This window comes from Carassius carassius, chromosome 35 (assembly GCF_963082965.1).
Source record: "Carassius carassius chromosome 35, fCarCar2.1, whole genome shotgun sequence".
Lineage (NCBI taxonomy): Eukaryota > Metazoa > Chordata > Actinopteri > Cypriniformes > Cyprinidae > Carassius > Carassius carassius.
In genome coordinates this window covers 25677171-25698320 of record NC_081789.1, presented here as the reverse complement: position 1 = coordinate 25698320, position 21150 = coordinate 25677171, and the positions used below count along the sequence as shown (strand labels likewise).

The following is a 21150-nucleotide window of genomic DNA, read 5'->3' as shown; positions in this document are numbered from 1 at the left end:
TATTATGCCAAAAATTAATCTAAAATGAATCAGCATGAGAAAAATAAGTAAACAAGATTAAAATGTCGTATATATTGTAAATGTAAATGTATGTATTAGTGTACTGTTTATTATGTATGCAAATATTTTAGACCGTTAGTTCAAAGTGTTTTAAACATTTGTAAAGAGTTTAATATTTTAAAAGAATTTAACTTTAATTTTAAATATTATTATTACTGAATATAACTGTATACATTTGATATACTACTATTAACATTAAAATGTAATTAGGATTTAAATATATGGAACATAATTATATTAAATAAAATTATATATTTTAGTTTACAAAGGCTTTTTATTAAAAAGTAGTGTGTGTATAGGCTATAAATATATAATCTATATATATTTATTTAAATATATTTTCTCTATTCTAATTCTATTGTTTTATATAAAAAAACTTGCCCCTATCAGACTCGCGCTCTATTTATTTACTAACTGCGTGTTTTCTTTCTTTTTCTTTTTTTAAACATACTTGCTTCTCTTATCTTTTTGCATTTTATCTATTTTCTTTTTATTTATTATACAATTATAATTCTGACTTTCTTCTGATTAACAAAACCAAAAAAGCCTCTAACACTAGCTTGCTCTATTCATTTTCTAATCTATCTGTTTTCTTTTTATTTATTATATGATTTAAAAAAAAAACGTACTATGTATACTGCTTTTAGCTAACGTAGACGTACGTGTTCTAGCACTTGTGTATCATTGCTCTGTTGTTGATTTTGATTGCTTCTATTGTCCTCATTTGTAAGTCATTTTGGATATAACCATCTGCTAAATGTCTAAATTTAAATTGTATTTTTAAAAACATTTTTTTACTGCAAACATTACATCCCTGTTGGTTGCTTTACTTCCAGCTAATGGCTTGTATTCATATTTTAATTAAAATATTTTTTTCTGGGACAGGCTCAGCGGAGGCAGCTGTGGGTCGCACTGATTGAAAAGGCTCTGGCGAAGCTGCATGGCTCATATTTTGCGCTGCAAGCCGGCCGTGCCATCGAGGGTTTGGCGACGCTCACTGGCGCCCCCTGTGAAAGTCTGATGCTGCAGGTCAGCTCAACCAACCCTCGAGAAGAGCCCATCGACACGGACCTCATATGGGCCAAGATGCTCAGCTGCAAAGAGGCGGGGTACAAACACACTCCAGATTATTACACTAATTGTCCTGTAATGTGAGCCCTGTAATTTTATTCACTGTGCTCTGGACTCGCTAATATCAAGGCACATTAGAAGATGACAAGGAGTCCTTTGTCCTTTATTATAAAGGCAAAAAACCAATAAATGAATTAAAAGAAAGAGCCTCTAAAGTGTATTACCACAAATTGGATTGATACAAAGTATTTCTGGGCTACTTGACAATTACAGGACAATTAGTATCCACATACTAGCATTCGTTATACATACAGTATCAGCAGAATAATGCAAATTATATTGCAAAAGATTTGATAATAATATTAATTTATACGTATTATGTCTATTATTATTATTATTTTAGAATTTATAATAAACATTATATCTAAAAGAAACACTGTTGGATATTTTCAGCCATTATTAAAAAGTTGTTGTAATCATTTTAAATGAAGTAATTACTATTTTTATATAAATATAAATGTTGATTCATTTTCTGTCCTTCTGTTTTATTAGTGATTCTGGTGTGTTAAGTTCTGTTGTATATGATTTTGAAACTAAAAAGTGGAATTAAAAATATAATTAAAGCTAGAAAATAGAAATAACGTTAAAATATTAAAGGTTAAAATATTTTGAGCTGTATATGCTATACATATATTTGTTAATTTGAATATTCATATGGTATTTATATAACAGGGTATGTATTATAGTTAACTAAAAACATTAAAAAAAATTTTTTACTAGAAATAACTGAAATCAAATTAAATATAAAATTTAGAAACCGAAAAAAAAAAGAATATGTATTTTAGTTTTCAAAAGTTCTTGGTTTAGCTTTATGTGCTAAAATAACTGAGACTGAACTAAAATGCAATGAAAGCTATAAAGACATAAAAAAAAGATAAAATACACAATAAAATACAAAAAATTAAATTTCCAATGGACTATATGTAAACTAATTTAAAATTATAATTAAAAAATAGTATCAAAGATACTAAAATAAGTCCGTGTTCTGTAGTAGTGTAATTGTGAAGTGAGTTATGATGTTTGGGTCTGTGTGTGTCTCAGCTTTCTGATGGGGGCGTCCTGTGGAGGCGGGAACATGAAGGTGGATGATGCTGTATATGAATCTCTGGGGCTCCGCCCACGACACGCCTACTCCATACTGGACGTCAGGGATGTCCTGGGCTACAGGTCAGACACATTCACAACATGCATGAGGTCAAACAAGGGTCTGTTCACCCATACGACAGAAAAGATGATCTGTAGCACACACATTCACGCTAAAAACATTCAGTATGGGTCTTTTTGGTTCAGTAAGCAGTGTTGTTTTAACCTCTGCATAAGCAGAAGTTAAGTTCAAACTCTTCATTTCAATTAAACAACATCAATTCTTAAATCAAAAGATTAAATAAAACATTAGACATTGATATAGCGCACCTGCCGTCCTATTAACGCAATAAGCTTTGCATTTAGTTAATTTCGATAAAAAAACTAAATCTCATCTTTCATATTCTGTTAGGAAATTCATGCTGTAAATAATTTTGTTACTCTTTGATGTGATGTGACGGATCGCTGTATAATCGCGATCATCTTTTTCTTAGAGCACAAAATAAGCATGAAATAAATCACTCAGTAAGGGTTTCAACTGCAGAAACACCTCAATAAATCAGCTTGTAAAAAAAATAGCATTACATTTACCTCCGGCAAGACAACTCATTTGTTCGCTATAATAATAAAGTCTAGAGGAGGGCCTTTTGCTAAATATATGCACTGTTTTAGCCTATATATGAATTATATTTGCTTAACCTGTTAGTGGTTTTAATTACTTAACGTATGTTTAAATAAATGTTATGACTATGAACAAATTGTAGAAACAAATATATAGTTAGATTTAAGTTAATGTAAATACTGCCTTGTGTATAATCTACATTTGTATGCAATTTACATATTACATGTTTTTTGTATGTATTTCAACTTTAGAGATTTTTTTTTGTTTATTTGAATTGCATTTATTTAAAAACGGAGCATCAGTTTGTACAGTAAACCACTGTTTAATGAAAGAGTAGGTTTGGTTCCTGTTCCTGAAAACGTACCGAACCATGACTTCAAAACCAAACTGTCATTTTTGTGTACTGTGACATACATACTGCTTTGCATATAATGAGAATAATTCATGCAGTTATGCAATGAACAAAAAATGTAGTCCATACAGGTTTTCTGAGGTCATGCAATAGCATGCATGAGTAAGTGAGTTGTTTTATATGGTGAGCCACGCGTGCCGCGTCATTAAAGCAGGACAGAGCTGTAAATCAGGAGTGCTTCTGGTTTGTGTTCAGGCTGCTGCGTTTGAGGAACCCCTGGGGCCGGTTCTCCTGGAACGGCTCGTGGTCAGACGAGTGGGCCGACTGGCCGCAGAACCTGCGTCACGAGCTCATGGCACACGGCAGCAGTGAAGGCGTCTTCTGGATGGAATACGGAGACTTCATTAAGTGAGTCATCTGTGTTCAGTTGAGAGGAGCTTCATCAGAGCTTTCCATGAATAAAGAGCACCTCATTAGTGGCCTGTGCATTTGAACTGTATTAATATAAAATTAGAAAATTGTTTAAAAAAAAATATTTTAATTAAATACATTTTCAATTAATTTTAAATAATATAAACATACAATATTTAATGATAACGAGTATCTACTTAAATTAGAAAACTTGAATTAAATATGCCATATGTCATTTGTATTATATTATGTATTATATATTACATTTCTATATTTTTTTTTTCATTATATACATATGAGCAAATGAGATGAACTTGGGAAAAACAAGAAACATTTTACACCTTTTTTTTATATATTATTATTAAAATCTATATTAATAAAAAAAAAACATTTATGCTATTTTTATTTAAAAAGATTGAAAAAATGATTTTTTAAAACAAAAAGCATATTGAAAATTTTATTTCATATAAACATTTAATGATGACATGAGACCATGAGACTTTTTGCTAAATATGTTAAAAATATTACTTGAACATTTTAATTGTACATTAAATTAAATGGTGGCACGTGAGATCTACATACACTTGAAAATGAAAAAGACATTCATTATATTTATTGCAAATGTTAAAAATGTATGAATTTTGTTAAATGCATATTTAATAAATACAATATCTACATAAATGTGAAAAAAAATACTTATTTTATGCGATATTTGTTACGTTAATATGATGTACATTTTTTATATTTAATATTGTTTTCAATTTTATGCTATAATTAAAGACATTTAACACAATTCTTATAAAAAAAATTAAGCTATATATATATATTTATATTTGTGTGTGTGTGTCGGCATAGGAGATCAAAATATTTACATATATTTTAAATAATTATTTTAACAATTGTTACATTTTATAAACATTTAATACATGATCTTTAATGATTGTAAATGAGATGGACAAAATAATTATATTTAATAAGTTAATTAAATTCCAATCAGGTATTGTATTCAGCTGATGCACTAATACACAATCATCCAGCAGACCAGCACATCTAAAGAACAAAAACTGTTATTTGATTTGTGGTGATTGTATATTTTGTGTGCAGGTACTTTGATTCGGTGGATATCTGCAAGATTCATGCTGATTGGCAGGAAGTTCGTCTGCAGGGCTGCTTCCCCAGCCGGGCGAATAAACCGGTGACCGTCACCGCCCTCACGGTCCTGGAGAGAACCGCGCTGGAGTTCGCTCTCTTCCAGGAGGGCAGCAGGTAAACACCAGCCAAATAAATCAAGAATGAGACATGAAATATTAGTCAACATAACATAAGTTCTGTGTCACTCCTCCAGGCGTTCAGACACGTCCGACAGTCACCTGTTGGATCTGTGCATCATGGTCTTTCGGGCCTCGTTTGGAAACGGGAATAAGCTGGTCCTGGGACGTCTGCTGGGGCACAGCAAGCGCGCGGTGAAGAAGTTCGTAGGATGTGATGTGATGCTGGAGCCGGGAGAGTACGCTGTCGTCTGCTGTGCCTTTAATCACTGGCAGATGGACCTGACGGGGGCTTCGACCCCAGGTACACACACACACACTTAATCACAACAAACACTCTGGAGAGTCAGCAGGAATCATTTCAGATGAGATCAAAGGGATAGTTCACCCAAAAATAAAAAGTCTGTCATTAATTACTCGCACTCATGTCATTCCAAGCCCCTAAGACCTCTGTTCATCTTCAGAAGACCAATGAAGATATTTTTGATGAAATCCGAGAGCTCTCTGACCCTCTGTAGACCGTAACACGACTGCAATGTTCCCAGGCCCAGAAACCTTGCAAGGACATCTGTAAAACTTATCTGTGTCTCAACTTCAATTTTGCTAAGCTATGAGAATACATTGTGTGCAGAGAAAACAAAAAATAAAAATATATTTAACAATTGTTGTCCTAGAGTTACTGTCTTCTGCTGTTATCGAGAGAACCACAATGCATGTGCGTGTTCTCCTCTCTGAATGTGATCAACTTAATAAGCGTTGTTCATTTGAATACGTTCAGGGGACACACACGAATGCATCTCGGTGCTCTCTATAATGGCAGAAGACAGTGATGCAAGGGAGAGAAAGTGTTCATGCTAAGTTCTCGTAGCTTAAGCTGAGCCACTGATGTCACATGGACTGTTTTACTGATGTTTTACTGATGTCCCTGCTCTGTTTCTGGGACAGGAAACATTTAAGTTGTGTTACTGTCTATGGAGGGTCAGGGAGCTCTCGGATTTCATCAAGAATATCTTAATTCATGTTCTGAAGATGAACAAAGGTCTTGCAGGTTTGGAACGACGTGAGGATGAGTAATTAATAACAGAATTTTCCTTTTTGGGTGAACTATCCCTTTAAGAAAGCATGCGTGTGTTTTTACAGTGTCCAGCCCCACCAACGCTCGCAGGCCCAGTCAGGATTTCCCAGGGTACATCTTGGCCATCTACAGCTCCAGACAGGTGATGGTGGAGCAGGTGGAGGCCGTGTCCACTACACTCGCCGACGCCATCATCCTGCTGACGGAGAACAAGGGAGAGAGACATGAGGTACACCTGCTGCAGGGAGAACTTTCACTAGCGTTTCTCCAATGCATGAAGATAAATATGAAAATTGCAAACACTTTAGATTATAGAACACATGTTCACTAATAACTGAGAGTTTCCCTCAACAGACTCCTAATTTGCTGCTTATTAATAATTAGTAAGGAAGTTGTTAAGGTTCTGTATTTAGGGATCTACGTAGAATATAGTCATGCAGAATAAGGCATTAATATGTGCCTAATAAACAGCATGCTAATAAGCAACTAGTTAATACTGAGAACTGTTTCTGCATAATTTTATTAATTCTATTTTTTGTGTAAGTAATTTTTTAGAAATCACACTGAGCAGATTAAAACTGTTATATGATGGAAAAATGGGTTCAGGTTATGTATATTTATGATTTAACGTCATTTTATTGAGATTTTTGCATCGTTTCAAATTTTTTTGTAATGTAATATTTTCTATTATGTATATTGTTGTTATGCATTTATTTGATACATATATAATTAAATACTAGAATAGTATTTATAGTATATTTCTTATTTTATAATCATATTATCTATTAGAATTAGTTTATAATAATGTCATTAATAAGTGAATAATTAAACATAATTAACAGTTATATATTACAAATGTATATATCTAGAAGTTTTTAGTAATATTGTATAAGAATAGTTTATATATAATTAACACATAAATTATATGATTGTAAAATACACTACATAATACACTTTTATTACATAATCATAAATATAGTATTAATCACAAATGTGTGTACATTTGCCATCAATATTATATATTTAATTTTTTTTACTATTTTACAGTAGTTTTTGTTGTCCTTAATAATTAAAATATATATTAATTATATTAATATACATTTACACTAAACTACATTTGAGTGGATCAAAACCTTTTTTCTGTTCTTGTCTAATGACAACTTTGATCAAATATTTTGATCCAATTCAAATGTTAACTTGTGTGTGTGTGTGTGTGTGTGTGTGTGTGTGTGTAAAATTGATAAACACTCACAGAGTGTGGTGATACATTTTAGAAGTTGTATATATTTATATATTTACACACACTATAAAACATATATGTATATGGCCTATATATATATATATATATATATATATATATATATATATAGAGAGAGAGAGAGAGAGAGAGAGAAAGAGAGAGAGAAAGAGAGAGAGAGAGAGATGTTTAACCAACTGTGATGACTTCCACTTCTGAGAAACCTGGAGAAAATGTGAAAAAGGTCCATAATAATTAAGAGGAAGTAACAAGGAAGGCTGTGTAACGAGGTGTTTTGTTTATCAGGGTCGGGAAGGAATGACATGTTACTACCTGACTCACGGGTGGGCGGGGCTTATCGTGGTGGTGGAGAACCGTCACCCGAAGTACTACCTCCACGTGTCATGTGACTGTAGCGACAGCTTCAATGTGGTGTCGACCCGCGGCAGCCTGAAGACCATCGACAGCGTGCCGCCGCTGCACAGGTGAACTCATCCTCTCACGTCTCTGATTCCTCCAGACTCGGCTCGTCAGAGCATCATAGTCCTGCTGTACTGAAGAGACGAAGTATTCATAGCTCAATCACACTGCTCTCATTCACATGATTTATTAACCCTTACAGGGCTGCTTCTACAGTTTTAACACAATTATTCATTTAAAAAGCTAATTTATTCAAATAATTATTAAAGACTAAGTAAAATAAGTGATTTATTTATTTATTTATATAATTTACAAATTGTTTATTTATATGAATTAATGTTTTTTTATTTATCATTTAAATAGTAATATATATATATATATATATATATATATATATAATTGACAAAGTTATATATTACAAATGTATATATTTAAAGGTTTTTAGGAATACTTTTTAATAATAGTATTATAGTATAATATTTATTCATATAATATAAGAATATAATTTATTAAGTTATTTATATGAATGAATGCTTTTTTATTTATTATTTAAATAGTGTGTGTTTGGGTGTATGTGTGTGTGTGTATATATATATATATATATATATATAAACATATAATTAACCATTTATATATATATATATATATACTGTCTTTGTATATTATTTTTAAATTTTTAACTAAATTATATAATTTTTGTATGCTTCTCTAACATTAAATATTTTTATGATGTAAATTTCTCTCAAAGCATCCTCCATAAATTGTTTATAGAAGTCTGTTTTTAGGACCATTATTTTTTGTTGTTGTTGTTCTTTTTTTTTTATAGCAGTTAAGCACATTTTCTCTTCAACTCATGAGTTTGGTGTTTGCAAAAAATAAAGATACTTTATAATGTTATTTTATTACTTATCCCTATTATTATCATCTGTATTTAGTCCATATGTTTTGTACTTGTTACCACTGATTGAAATATATATTTATAATCTTAATAAAGTTAATTTTTCAGTGAGAGCACTACAATGCATTTTAAGATTTTTTTATTCAAAGAAAGTATGTTTGAATGCATTATAATGTTGCTGCTCAGCTGTGGTGCCTTAAAGTGCTTCTGCGTGTGTTTTCATGTTCAGAGCAGCAGTGTGATTCATTAACACAAGTTTTCTCTCTTCCTGTGTTGCAGGCAGGTGCTGGTGGTCCTGTCCCAGCTGGAGGGGAACGCCGGATTCTCCATCACACACAGACTGGCTCATAGGAAAGCAGCGCAGGCGTCTCTGGGCGACTGGACTTCTAGTAAAGCCACACACTCGCCCCAGCTCACGCCCGACACAGATGGACTGCACAGACCGCGGCCGCTTTGACACACGCTCACACACACACACACACACACACACACATAGACACACTGTCCCGTCTTGAAACCACATCGATGAGTTCAGACCCGTGATGATGAAGAACACACACGCAGCCACTGGGAGGGACTGGGTGGAACTACTGAGCCAATCACACGTCTGCTCGCTGAGCTAAGACCCGCCCACTGCAAACCGTGTCACCGTGTCCTGATGAGCTGCTTTCACATCCATCCTGGAGTCCTGTCACCGAGACGGCAGATCTCACCTAATATTGCACACGGCTCATTTCACCAAGAATTAAAAGATTTTTTTATTTTTTTTAAATGACAAAATGAAGCCTGTTTTTGGGATTGTTATTATTATTAATTCAGTTTCAATTATATATATATTTTTTCATGACAATAAGGCACATTTCCCCTTCTGTTCATATTGCTGTAAGACTCATTTTTATTCAATTATATTAAATTGTCTGTCATGCTATTATTTTTTCCCCTAAAATTCTGTATTTCTGATTATAAATAGTAACAATAATATACATTTAGATTTATGCATTTAGCAGATGCTTTTATCCAAATCGACTTAGTGCATTCAGGCTATACAATTATTTTTTTTTTTTTGCCAGTCTGTAAAATAAAAAACATTAGTTTACTGTCTTTTATTTTTATTTCTATTTTTTTATTCAAACCACACTTGGGCAGTAATACAAATGTTATGATTTAATTTTTTAAAATATATAATTAGAAATTAATGTCAATATCATATCACTGATTTTTCAAATTTCTATAATAATTTTTTTTTTTTTTTTTTTTATTCATCTCAAATTGTGGAGGTGGGGGGGTATATTAAAGGCCCTGAATAAAATTTGAATTTCCTTGTATCTTGATCCTTCCTTTAATCTTAGGGTGAAATGTGCCGAGTTCTCAACGTATTTTATCAGATTTTGTTTTAATGCCGTTCTGACAGCCAATCAGCGGCCTGTTCTGTGGTCGCATGTTCTGTATAATGGTAATGTAAGGACAAATGGCGATACTTGATTTGAATGGAAGGCCAGGTGTGGTAAATGAGGGGTTTATGTGTTTGACCGCACATGTGGGAAGCATCTTTTAACTTATTAATGCTGTGTTTTAGTAAAGAAGCACAAGAGAAGCTGCTGAACGCGAGCTGATGTTCAGAGGCTCATGGGAATGTTTTCACCTGTGTGTTGGACTTTATTTGTGCACTGAGCGTCTCGTGTGTGTTTTTCCTCTGAATGTTGTCGGTCAGTGTCTCCCTCTGCTGGTGTGTGTTGGCATGACGTCACACACACACACACACGTGCGTTCTGTCTTTCTTTTGTATATTGTACAGCGCTGGTCCCCTCTGCACAATCCCATCAGAAGAACTCGCTGTAATTATACAGATCTCTATCAACCAGGATTATAATATTTAGAATATTTTATTGATTCTTGGACAAAAAATATATATATAAAAGTTTAAAAACTGTACGGTTCGTTTGCAATCTCAGGTTCTGTTGGACCAAATGATTAATAAAGTCTTTGCTTTGTTTCATTTTTTTTAAAACAAGAAACATGAGTTGCTGACTTGTTTTTATTTGTCACATCTTAAAGTTGAAGTGTATTGTTTTTTGAGTGTTACAATAGTTTTCATATCACATAGACATTCTTATATTTATATAGAGTTCTTAGCGTTCTTAACATTTTTGTAATTTCATTGATGGTGCAGAAATGATGGACTAACAGTTTTATTCTACATTACAACTTTATTTTATTTATATTTTTAATGTATTGTGAATTTTCTCTGATCTAGAGAGTGAAAGTATATTTAATACCGCCAAATAGGATGTTTTTTTTCCATATAACCAATAGAACCAAAAACATACACAGAACTTGTAGAATAATATATACATTTTAAATGTAGTTTGGTTTTTAATAGAATGTCCCCAGTAACCACTGCAATATTTTATTTGGCTATAGTATAAACAGCAGAAACAAATTTACCCTAAATTTTATTTAAGATGCACAGACATATATATAATTTTTAGAAATTTAATAATTTAGACTTTTTTTATATCAACTGTCACTTTGTCCTAAGAATGACCCTGAAATTTCACTTAAATACATTGATCATTAGAATTATATATGTACTATATATATATATATATATGTATTATTGCGATTAATTGTATCCAAAATCGTTTTGTTAGCATAATATGTGTGTGTATTGTATAAGTTTATGTATATATAAATACAAACACATGCATGTATATGCATGTACAATTTATCACAATCGTTTGACAGCCCTAATATATGTATGTATTTGTGTATGTATATATATATATAAATATATACATACACACACACACACTCTTACTTTTTTCCTGAGTGACCCAGTGCTTTGTTCATATAAATGCATTTAATATGAGATGGTAAACTCCATCTATGTAAGAGGGAGGATCACTGCAGGGTTAATAATATGGCAGTATGAAGGGGTGACTGCAATGTGGGTGCACTGAAGTAAGTGTAGTTTTGGGTAATAAATAGCCGGTGGGGTCTCGGCGTAACTCTAGAGCTCCTGGAGTGCCCAGGGGAAGGAGATCTGCAGGGTAAGGAAAACCTTCTGGCTAACTTGAACATGTTCCCGGAGACCTGGACCTGGACGGATGTCAGGCTCTCCCCTCATCCCTAAAAAGGAGAGCGGGATGAGTGGATGACCGAGAGGTGGAGTTACTGAAGAGAAGCAGCACACTGGGACTGGATCTGGATTTTCATCAAGTTTCTGCTGCTCATATGTGACAGAAAGAACTGACGGATTGCTGTTTCACTGTGAGTATTCATTTTCAAGCTTTCATATTTTTATTTACATTTTTCTCTGCGTTGATCATTTCTGTTTTTAGGTTTGTTAGTTCCTAGGCATGAGTGCCAATGAAATATATAGAAATAATATATAATAAATAATAATATTTCAGTCAACTGCTTTGAGTGTGAAATCTGAAGACTGGAGTAATGATGCTGAAAATACAGCTGTGCGTCACAGAAATAAATGATATTTTACAGTATATTCACATAGAAAGCACTTATATTAAATAGTAATAATATGTACAAAAAATTATAATAATAAATAAATATATAAATGTATGCATTTCTATTCCTGAGCTAATGAACTAATGGACAAGCGGTGTGGTGTGTGTGTGTGTGTGTGTGTGTGTGTGTGTGTGTGGTGTTTGTGGTGTGTGTGTGTGTGTGTGTGTGTGTGTGTGTGTGTGTGTAGAGCTCACCCAGAATGGCCGCTCTAGTTCCAGCGCTCCCAGACTCTTTTACTCCGAGTTCAGACAGTGTTTACTCGGATCAGTTTGGCTTTTACTCTCTGGACAGTAATGTTCCTGGTCTTTCTAAAGTCATCCTAGAAAAGCTCAACATGAAAGACTACAAAGAATACAGGTGAGAAACACACACTTATAGAGGACACCGGCCCGGACTTGTAGTGTTCAGATGCTCTGTCTCTCTCTATCTCTCTCTCTCTCTCTCTCTCTCTCTCTCTCTCTCTCTCTCTCCCTGTCTCTCTCTCTCTCTCTCTCTCTCTCTCTCTCTCTCTCTTTCTCTCTCTCAGGGCTGCACTCGAGGGCAAAGGAAGGGTGGGGTTTCGCTCTCACAAAGAGATGTTTCAAAATCTAGAGGAAACGTTTAAGTTCTGTACCTGCTGCTCCAAACTCCCATCTGACCTTCCAGACCCGAAAGCACTCAAACGCTGCATTAAGTGAGTAGAAACACACAGATCACAACATCACTCAATATAAGATGTGCACATTAATGAAAGAAATATAAACCATTACAGAGTTCAGTCAGCAAAATATCACTAAAACTACACTAGAATTATTTATCAATCTAAAAACAGGGACAAAACTTTTTTATATATTGGTTTTAAAAGTAGGGTTCCTGTTATGATTATGATTATGATAAAATTATTATGATGCTTGTGGGTCACACTGACCCTAACTGGTTTTAATAAAAAAATCACACTATGAAAAATAGTAAATAGTAACCATTGCAAATAACAAACAGATCAACACAGAATTATAACAAAATTATGACTTTACAAAACAGATTACAAAAAAATTTTTTTGATAAAACATATTTTAAGCATGTTATAATTGTATTAAACACGCAAACACATTCATACTCTATGCAATAATTAATTTTGTTATTTTATCTTTTTGGAAGTTGATTTTGTTTTAACCCTAATTAGACTTATTAAACAATCAATTTAAGCATATATTATGTCCAATCTGTGATTGTAATTGTTTAATCTTTATTGGTATATATATATATATATATATATATATATATATATATATATATATAGTCAGAATTGTGAGTTTATCATCTGAATAGTCAGAATTAATTACTAACAATTTTAATCACAGATAAATAATATATAATCACAGAAAAATAAAAGGATGTTACACTTCTGTCTGAACAGCAGCAGATAACACAGGCTGCTTATCATAAAGAACTAAACTAGAATTAACTATAACTTTAATGTGACTGTGATATTAGGAGTTAAACCATAGTGACTGCACAATATTTTCTTTACAGGGAGCTTGGTTGAAGGTAATTGTTGGTAAACCATTGCAACCACAGTCTTTAACAAATGGTTTTACTACAGTAAGCTCAGTTTATTTGTGGTAAAATCATAGTAAAAATAATTTGTAGCCATACTTTTGGGACTTTTTTTAATTAGTGAATCGCATCAAGTGACCCAAAATTGCCCACATTATAGTTCAGTTCACACTGTTAAGAAATCAGTCTACTAAGAATTATTGTTTAAATTACAAATAAAATATGAATTATATACTTTTTTTTTTATCAAAACACACACACACACACACACAGATATATATATATAAAATTATGTGTAAAGTTTTATATATTTCATAACACAATAATACATTTAAAAAATATATTTTTATATCTTATATAAAATATCAAACTAAATAGCACATATGTAAAAATGCATATAGGATATATAAAAATATAAAGATAAAATTATAAAATTATTATATTTTATATTATTTTGTTTTATTGTATTATTATTATTGTATTAATTTAATAACATATATATTCCATCGTATTTGTTTGTGTTTATCAAATAAATTAATTCTATAATTATTAATTATAGAAATTATATTTAAGATGTATAACATATTTTAATACTTTATAATATATAAATATACCATACTTGGCTACGTTATGTCACTTTTTAATTATATGTTTAAAAAATTATATATATACATCGCTGGAGCGAGTACTTCGCAGCCATCTCAAATGAAGAGTTCCCGCATCCGCCTATCCACAGCCTGGATCCCACCCTTGGACCTGTACCGCCAGTCACCATCTCTGAAGTCACGAAGGCCGTGAAGAGGATGAAGAATGGCAAAGCCACCGGCCCAGACGACATTCCTGCTGAAGCCTGGAAGTTGATGGGGCACAGAGGAGCCGAGGTCCTTTCCACCTTATTCAACAAGATCATTATTGAGGGCAAAGTCCCACACGCTTGGACGATCAGTACCACGGTGCCGATCTGGAAGGGCAAGGGGGACGTTGCTGAATGTAAGAACTATCGGCCGATTCGACTCCTATCCCACTCCATGAAGACTTTTGAACGCATCCTGGACAGCCGCCTCCGCAGCATTATTAAAATCAGCCAAAATCAATGCGGCTTCGTCAAAGGACAAGGGACCACAGACGCCATCCACGCTGCCCGCCTACTGATGGAAAAACACCGGGAAAAGAACAAGCCAGTCCGCATGGTCTTTCTGGATCTGGAGAAGGCTTTCGACCGAGTTCCCCATGACCTCATCTGGGCCTCCCTCCGACGTCACCACGTACCCGAAACCTACATCAGCTGGGTGCAACTCTTATACCAAGACGTCAGGAGCGTGGTTCGATGCACAGCTGGGATATCACCTCCTTTTAACATCAATGTAGGAGTCCACCAAGGATCGGCTCTTTCGCCCTTGCTTTTCATCACATGCATGGACACAGTGACACAGGACCTCCAGACGCCCCATCCATGGTCCTTACTCTATGCTGATGATGTGTTCCTTGCCGACAGGGAGCGGCAAGACCTCCAAGACCAAGGGCAGCAGTGGAAAGATCGCCTGGATGCAAATGGCTTGCGACTCAACCTCACAAAGACGGAGTACCTGGAGTGTGGCCCCCAGACTGGTACGGCCATGTAACACGCAGCCATGAGAATTCAGTGGCGAAGACAGCTATGCGCCTTGACCCACCCGGCAACCGGCCACGTGGCCGCCCAAAGATGAGATGGATGGACCAGATCAAGCAAGATATGAAGGACGTGCAAGTCGCCCCGGAGGACACTACAGACCGGAATAAATGGAGAGCGGCCTGCCAAAAAGCGGACCCTGCACCTGCGCGGGACAAACGCTAGGACGAAGGAGATATATATATATATATATATATATATATATATATATATATATATATAAAACATTATAATAATCACTTACAACATAAGTGTATACTTACATAATATGCTTATATATTTCATTAAATATTATATATATATATATATATATATATATATATTTGTATATGTATATGTGTGCTAATATTAAACTATATAAATATATTTAAAAAATTACATTTTATTTATATTCAATATCTTTTTATTGCATTATATATCATCTTTCATCATGTTTGGTAGTGTCTCTTTTTGTCTTTGCTGGCTGTTCTCTTAAAACTTGATCCAAGTTTTTATCCTCTGTGCAAAGGGGAAAAGTTTACGACAGAGTCACACGCAGCGCATGACGCCGCCAACACAGTAAAAACTTAAAGTACTGAAATGATGAGGGCAGCTGCTAAAAATGGCACGGACCTTTTAATCTGTCTGCTGAAGCCTGGACTCATAACAGTTGATATTATGCAATAGGTTTAGCACTAGCTTGATTTAACTCTTCAGCGTCTGGTTCTGTGCTCCCAGGTGTCTGAATGTGTATTACTGCAGTAAAGACTGTCAGAAGAAGGACTGGTCTCTGCATAAGAAGTTCTGTAAGATGCTCCATAAGGTCTCCATCGACAGACTGGTGGAGTGGCTGATTCACACAGGTCAGAGAAACCGTGTGCACAGCGCTGGCCAAAACATGCTCAGACAAAAATCTCATTACAATTAATGGCAAAATGAATGCTTGGAAAAGTGAAGTGATATTTCATACTGACACATTACCGCAAAAGATATGCATAACTGACTTAAAACAGTTTTTAGCTGCTGAAAATACCAGTGTTCTAATCATTTTGGCCACCACTGTGTGTGGTTGGAGTTGTGAGAGGTTGCTAAGTAACGTTCTGTCAATCATCCTGTCCTCCAATAGGAGATCTTCCTTTCCCAACGGAGGCGTGGTCTCATCCCGCCAAAGACATCAGATGTTGGGATGACTGGGTCTCCATGCAGGGAGATCTGACGCCCCGTCTGGACACAATCCTGTCCGGACAAAACATGACAGAGCTCTGGACCAATGCCCGCAGGCCGCGGCCGGAAGAGGCGGAGCTTCGTAAGTCTGTGTGGCGAGTGTGCAGTGAGTTCTTCTCTCGGTCGCTGACGCTGGGCCTCGGGATACAGATGGCCCGTCTGGACCCGTATTCCCGTCCTCTGACCGTACATCTAGTGGGGGCTGGTCACAACGAGACCCTGGGAGCCAGAACCACAGACATGGACGAGCTCGGCCGCATGTTCCCAGGGCACCAGGGGCTGGAGGTGGTGATGGTGGGGCCCGAGGTGGTCCAGGGGCCCATCATGAGGCCCCCGCTGACAGCGTTCGGACCCCGGGGAAAGGTTTACATCAGCGCTTACAAGAGCCTCTATCATCAGTTCTGGGAGGAAGTTGTGGAGAAAGGAGAAGCGGCCAAACCAGATCTAGTGGTCGGATTTCATCCAGGTACAAACAAACAAATGCATTAACACTGCATGAGATAAATACTGGTAAAAGTCATTTTTGGTAATTGAAATAAAGCTGAAATAAAATAAAATATAAGTATCTGATGGAAAACTTACAGAAGTGAAATAAGTACTAAAATTACAAAAATGTAAACAGAAATTAAAAAATAATAAAACGGAAAATAGCACATAACAAAATGACATTTTTTTTTACATGAATGAATAAACTGAAAATACAAAATAAAATATTCTTACAGTATCAATTTAAAAAAATTACAAAATAGTGCACTACAGAAAGCAGTGAATTGAAAAGGAATCAGTCAATGAGTCTTTTTTTGATCAGATCCCTGAAATGAATAGCAGTGGTTTGTGTAGTGTGTGTCTCAGTTCTTCAGTCCGAGGTGTTGAGGAGTTTTCACTGCCGTCTGAAGACATTTGACCCTTCACGATTCAGTGGGGGTTTCATTTCCATCTTTAGATTCAGACTAAGTTGATTCTTTGAGGAGATTCACTCAGTAGAGACAGGTGTCGCTTCACCAGCGCTGACTTTTACTAGCAGTGATTCATAGAGACAGCTGAGAGTTTAAGACTCACCGTCAGGAGATCTGAGCAGACCAGCCACATGATAAACACTGAACCACTTCAGTTCATTTAACAACAAGATCTTAAGACATTTAACTTCGCTGTGGTGGTGTTGTAGTGGTTAAATCCCAGGCTGGTCTGCAGAGGGTTGTTGGTTCTAATCCTGGATGTTAGATGAGCTGAAATGAATGCGATGAATGAACTGGGAGTCGTTTTGAATCGAAGCATCTGCTAAATGATCAGTTACTTATTTACGTAGCAGTCAAGTTAACACTTGAGAAGTTTCACCTGCTAAACTGGCTCAGTGACAGATGCTTGAGTCCTTAACCTTCACGTTTGTGAAAAATTTAGCACCAAATGTTGAGCTTTGAAGTTTTACTTCCTACTTAAAGTGTCCAGGAATCTATATTTAGGGCCGAAAATATACAGAAAATCCTATCAGGTATCAATGGTTTCTATATATATTGTGACAATTTTTTTATTTTATTTTAATTTGTAAAATTTGATAAAACGGCTAATTATTTCTTTGAAATATGAATAATAAAATATTATTTTAATTTAATACAATTCAGTGGTTTCTATAATGGTCTTATGACATTTATAATAAAGTTATTATAAAACTAAAACTAAAATCATTACTTATAAAATAAGTGTTAACTGAAATATAAACTTTTTTTTCACTAGTTGTCAACATTTCTCCTTTTTATTTAGTTTAACTTTAAGTGCTAAAATAACTAAATTAGTAAATAAAATTAATAAAAACTATATAGACATTTTAAATAATTAATAATATGTTTTTATGTAAAGCACTTTGAATTACCATTGTGGATGAAATGTGCTTATAAATAAACTTGCCTTGCCTAATAAAACGAATAAATACGACAAATACTGTATATATATATATATATATATATATATATATATATATATATATATATATATATAATATATAAGAAAATATAAAGAAAATAAATAGGAAAAATATAAATAGTCTGTTTAAAATATTAATGAAAACAATTAATAAAAACTACAAACAACAACAAAAAAATAATGAATAAATATAACAAATATATAAATAAGAAAACAATATAAATCAAGTCTTAAAATATTAACATATATATAAAAATATATAGACATTAAAAATTTATTAAAACTAATAAATATGACTATGACTAAAACTTTAACTAAAATTTAAATGGGAAAAAAATCAACAAGAAAATATACAGAACAAATATATGTGCATTAAGTCTAATTACAGAAAGTATATAAATAAGAACATATAAAAAAATACATAAAGTCTAATTAAAAATATTAATGAAAACTATAATAGTATATCAATGATAGTCACATTTAATTGATTCTGGAGCTTGCTTTTCATCCAAACAAGGTTCATATTGCTGAAAACCAAGTGAACTTCATGCACAAACACACACAGCTCCATCAATCTCACCCTGGGCGAGAGTCTTTATAACCCTGCTGTTTCTCTGGGTCTCCTCATGTCCAAACACACATGAGCACACTTCTAATCTGGGAAGAGGGGATATACACGCTATCAATCACGTAGTGAGGTTATCCAGCTAAACTCTCTTTGTGTGTGTGATCTGATGATCTGCAGCTGTCAGCTTCTGTCCTCTCTTTCTGCTGAGCCGGGTTTTGTTGTTTGTGGTCTGCTTCAGGGTTCCACGCGTCTCAGGGTTTAGGAGAGGGCTGGCTGCCCACATTACTGCTGCTCAGAGACTATAACATCCCGTCCATCTTCACCATGTACAAGTGAGTGACTCAGTCAATGCTCACGTTAAGTGTTTACGTGCCATGTGAACTGAGAATGATTTGGAGAATAACTTCAGTTTAGTGATCAAAACTTCGGTTTGACTGATTAGCTTTCTGTATACTTGTTTTACTATATCTGTGTGTATGTGTGTGTATTAATAAAATTATGTGTGTGTGTGTGTGTGTGTGTGTGTCTGTGTGTGTATATATATATACTTTATCTTTACATATTCTGTTGTATTCTGTTCCATTTTTATATAATTTTTGTATGTATATACATACTACTTTTTGTATATTATATTTTTATATATTATTTTTTATATATATATTTTGATATGATATAGAAAATAAATTGTATATATTTATATACAGTATATTTTATTGCATTTTTATTTATTTATTGTTGTTTTCCAACAGTACATAATAAGAAATAAATATGTATTATTATTAATAATATTTATTATGTATATTGTATTTATATATTATATTTTGATATATATTTTGATATGATATATAAAATAAATTGTATATATTTATATACAGTATATTTTATTGGATTTTTATTTATTGTTATTTTTCAACAGTACATAATAATAAATTTATAATGTTTATTATTATTAATATTATATATATATATATATATATATATATATATATATACATACATACACACATTTTATATATTTATATACAGTATATTTTATTGAATTTGTATTTATTGTTATTTTATAACAGTGTATATAATAATAATAATAAATAAATAAACAATATTATTAATTTTACCACAAGTAGACCATGGTGTTTGATTCCCAAAGAATGCATTAAAAAATGTATGGCTTTAAATGCAATTCACTTTGGATTAAAGCATTAACCAAATGCATATACATTTATGTGTTCATTCCTTCATTGTTTTTTGTTTGTGTTGTATTAATGAAATTCTTCAGGTGTTGTTCCTGTTGTTCCAATTTCACTGTAACATCCTGTGGGTCAATTAAATTCAAACTGTACATTTTTTGGCATTTTACATTTTTGCCCAACCCTAGCACAAACACAGTCTCCGGTTCCAGGATGACTGTCATTGATTCTCTGCTGTGTGTGTGTTGCAGTGATGCTGAGCTCCAGTATTCACTGCAGATCCTCATAGAGCTGGAGATGGACGTTAAAGACACCGGACCCAATCCCTTCAGCTCACAGAAACCCGAGCAGGTCCAGTCCAGCCCAAACAAAGCCCCCAGTTACTGCAACTCCTTTTATATTTACTTTCAGGGTCTGCTGGAGACACAGCAGGAGGAGTAGACTCATCGCTTTCATTCATTCAGAAACCAACTGAATGCATCTAAAAAACCCTGCAAATAACCCCCTAATTATGTCACTTGCTAATACAGTTTTATTATTTAAGAAAATAAATGTTTCACGTAAAACTGCTGTTAAAGTTGTTTGCAACACACTGGTAAAAAATAAATAAATAAATGCATATCCTGAATGCACTGTAAGTCCCTTTGGATAAAGCGTCTGCTAAATGCATAAATGTAGAATGTAAATTTAACACAATTTAGTGAACATTTAGCGCCCCCTAGTGCCTATTTATTATATAATATAATATAATATAATATAATATAATATAATATAATATAATATAATATAATATAATATAATATAATATAATATAATATAATATAATATAATATAATATAATATAATATAATATAATATTATATTATATTATATTATATTATATTATATTATATTATATTATATTATATTATATTATATTATATTATATTATATTATATTATATTATATTATATTATATTATATTATATTATATTATATTATATTA

The 21150-nt window shown here is 33.4% G+C and overlaps 2 protein-coding genes across 3 annotated transcripts in view; both read left to right on the top strand.

The window, feature by feature from the left end:
• Positions 1-9247, top strand: part of LOC132116369 (calpain-15-like) — a 29273-nt gene extending 20026 nt beyond the window's left edge. For both annotated transcript variants that reach the window (XM_059525187.1, XM_059525186.1), the window contains exons 5-12: positions 946-1169; positions 2233-2358; positions 3504-3656; positions 4764-4925; positions 5005-5231; positions 6068-6231; positions 7546-7724; positions 8837-9247. In XM_059525187.1, coding sequence (XP_059381170.1) covers positions 946-1169; positions 2233-2358; positions 3504-3656; positions 4764-4925; positions 5005-5231; positions 6068-6231; positions 7546-7724; positions 8837-9014 — 1413 coding nt within the window. In that variant the 3' untranslated portion in view covers positions 9015-9247. The remainder of the gene's footprint in view (positions 1-945; positions 1170-2232; positions 2359-3503; positions 3657-4763; positions 4926-5004; positions 5232-6067; positions 6232-7545; positions 7725-8836) is intronic.
• Positions 9248-11501: 2254 nt separating this feature from the next.
• On the top strand, positions 11502-20758 carry LOC132116387 (putative protein MSS51 homolog, mitochondrial). The gene is made up of 7 exons (XM_059525215.1): positions 11502-11827; positions 12273-12442; positions 12612-12758; positions 16008-16132; positions 16396-16959; positions 19217-19310; positions 20417-20758. Exons 2-7 carry the CDS (start codon positions 12285-12287, stop codon positions 20604-20606), a joined length of 1278 nt encoding a protein of 425 aa, XP_059381198.1. The 5' UTR covers positions 11502-11827; positions 12273-12284; the 3' UTR covers positions 20607-20758.
• The last annotated feature ends 392 nt before the right edge of the window (positions 20759-21150 follow it).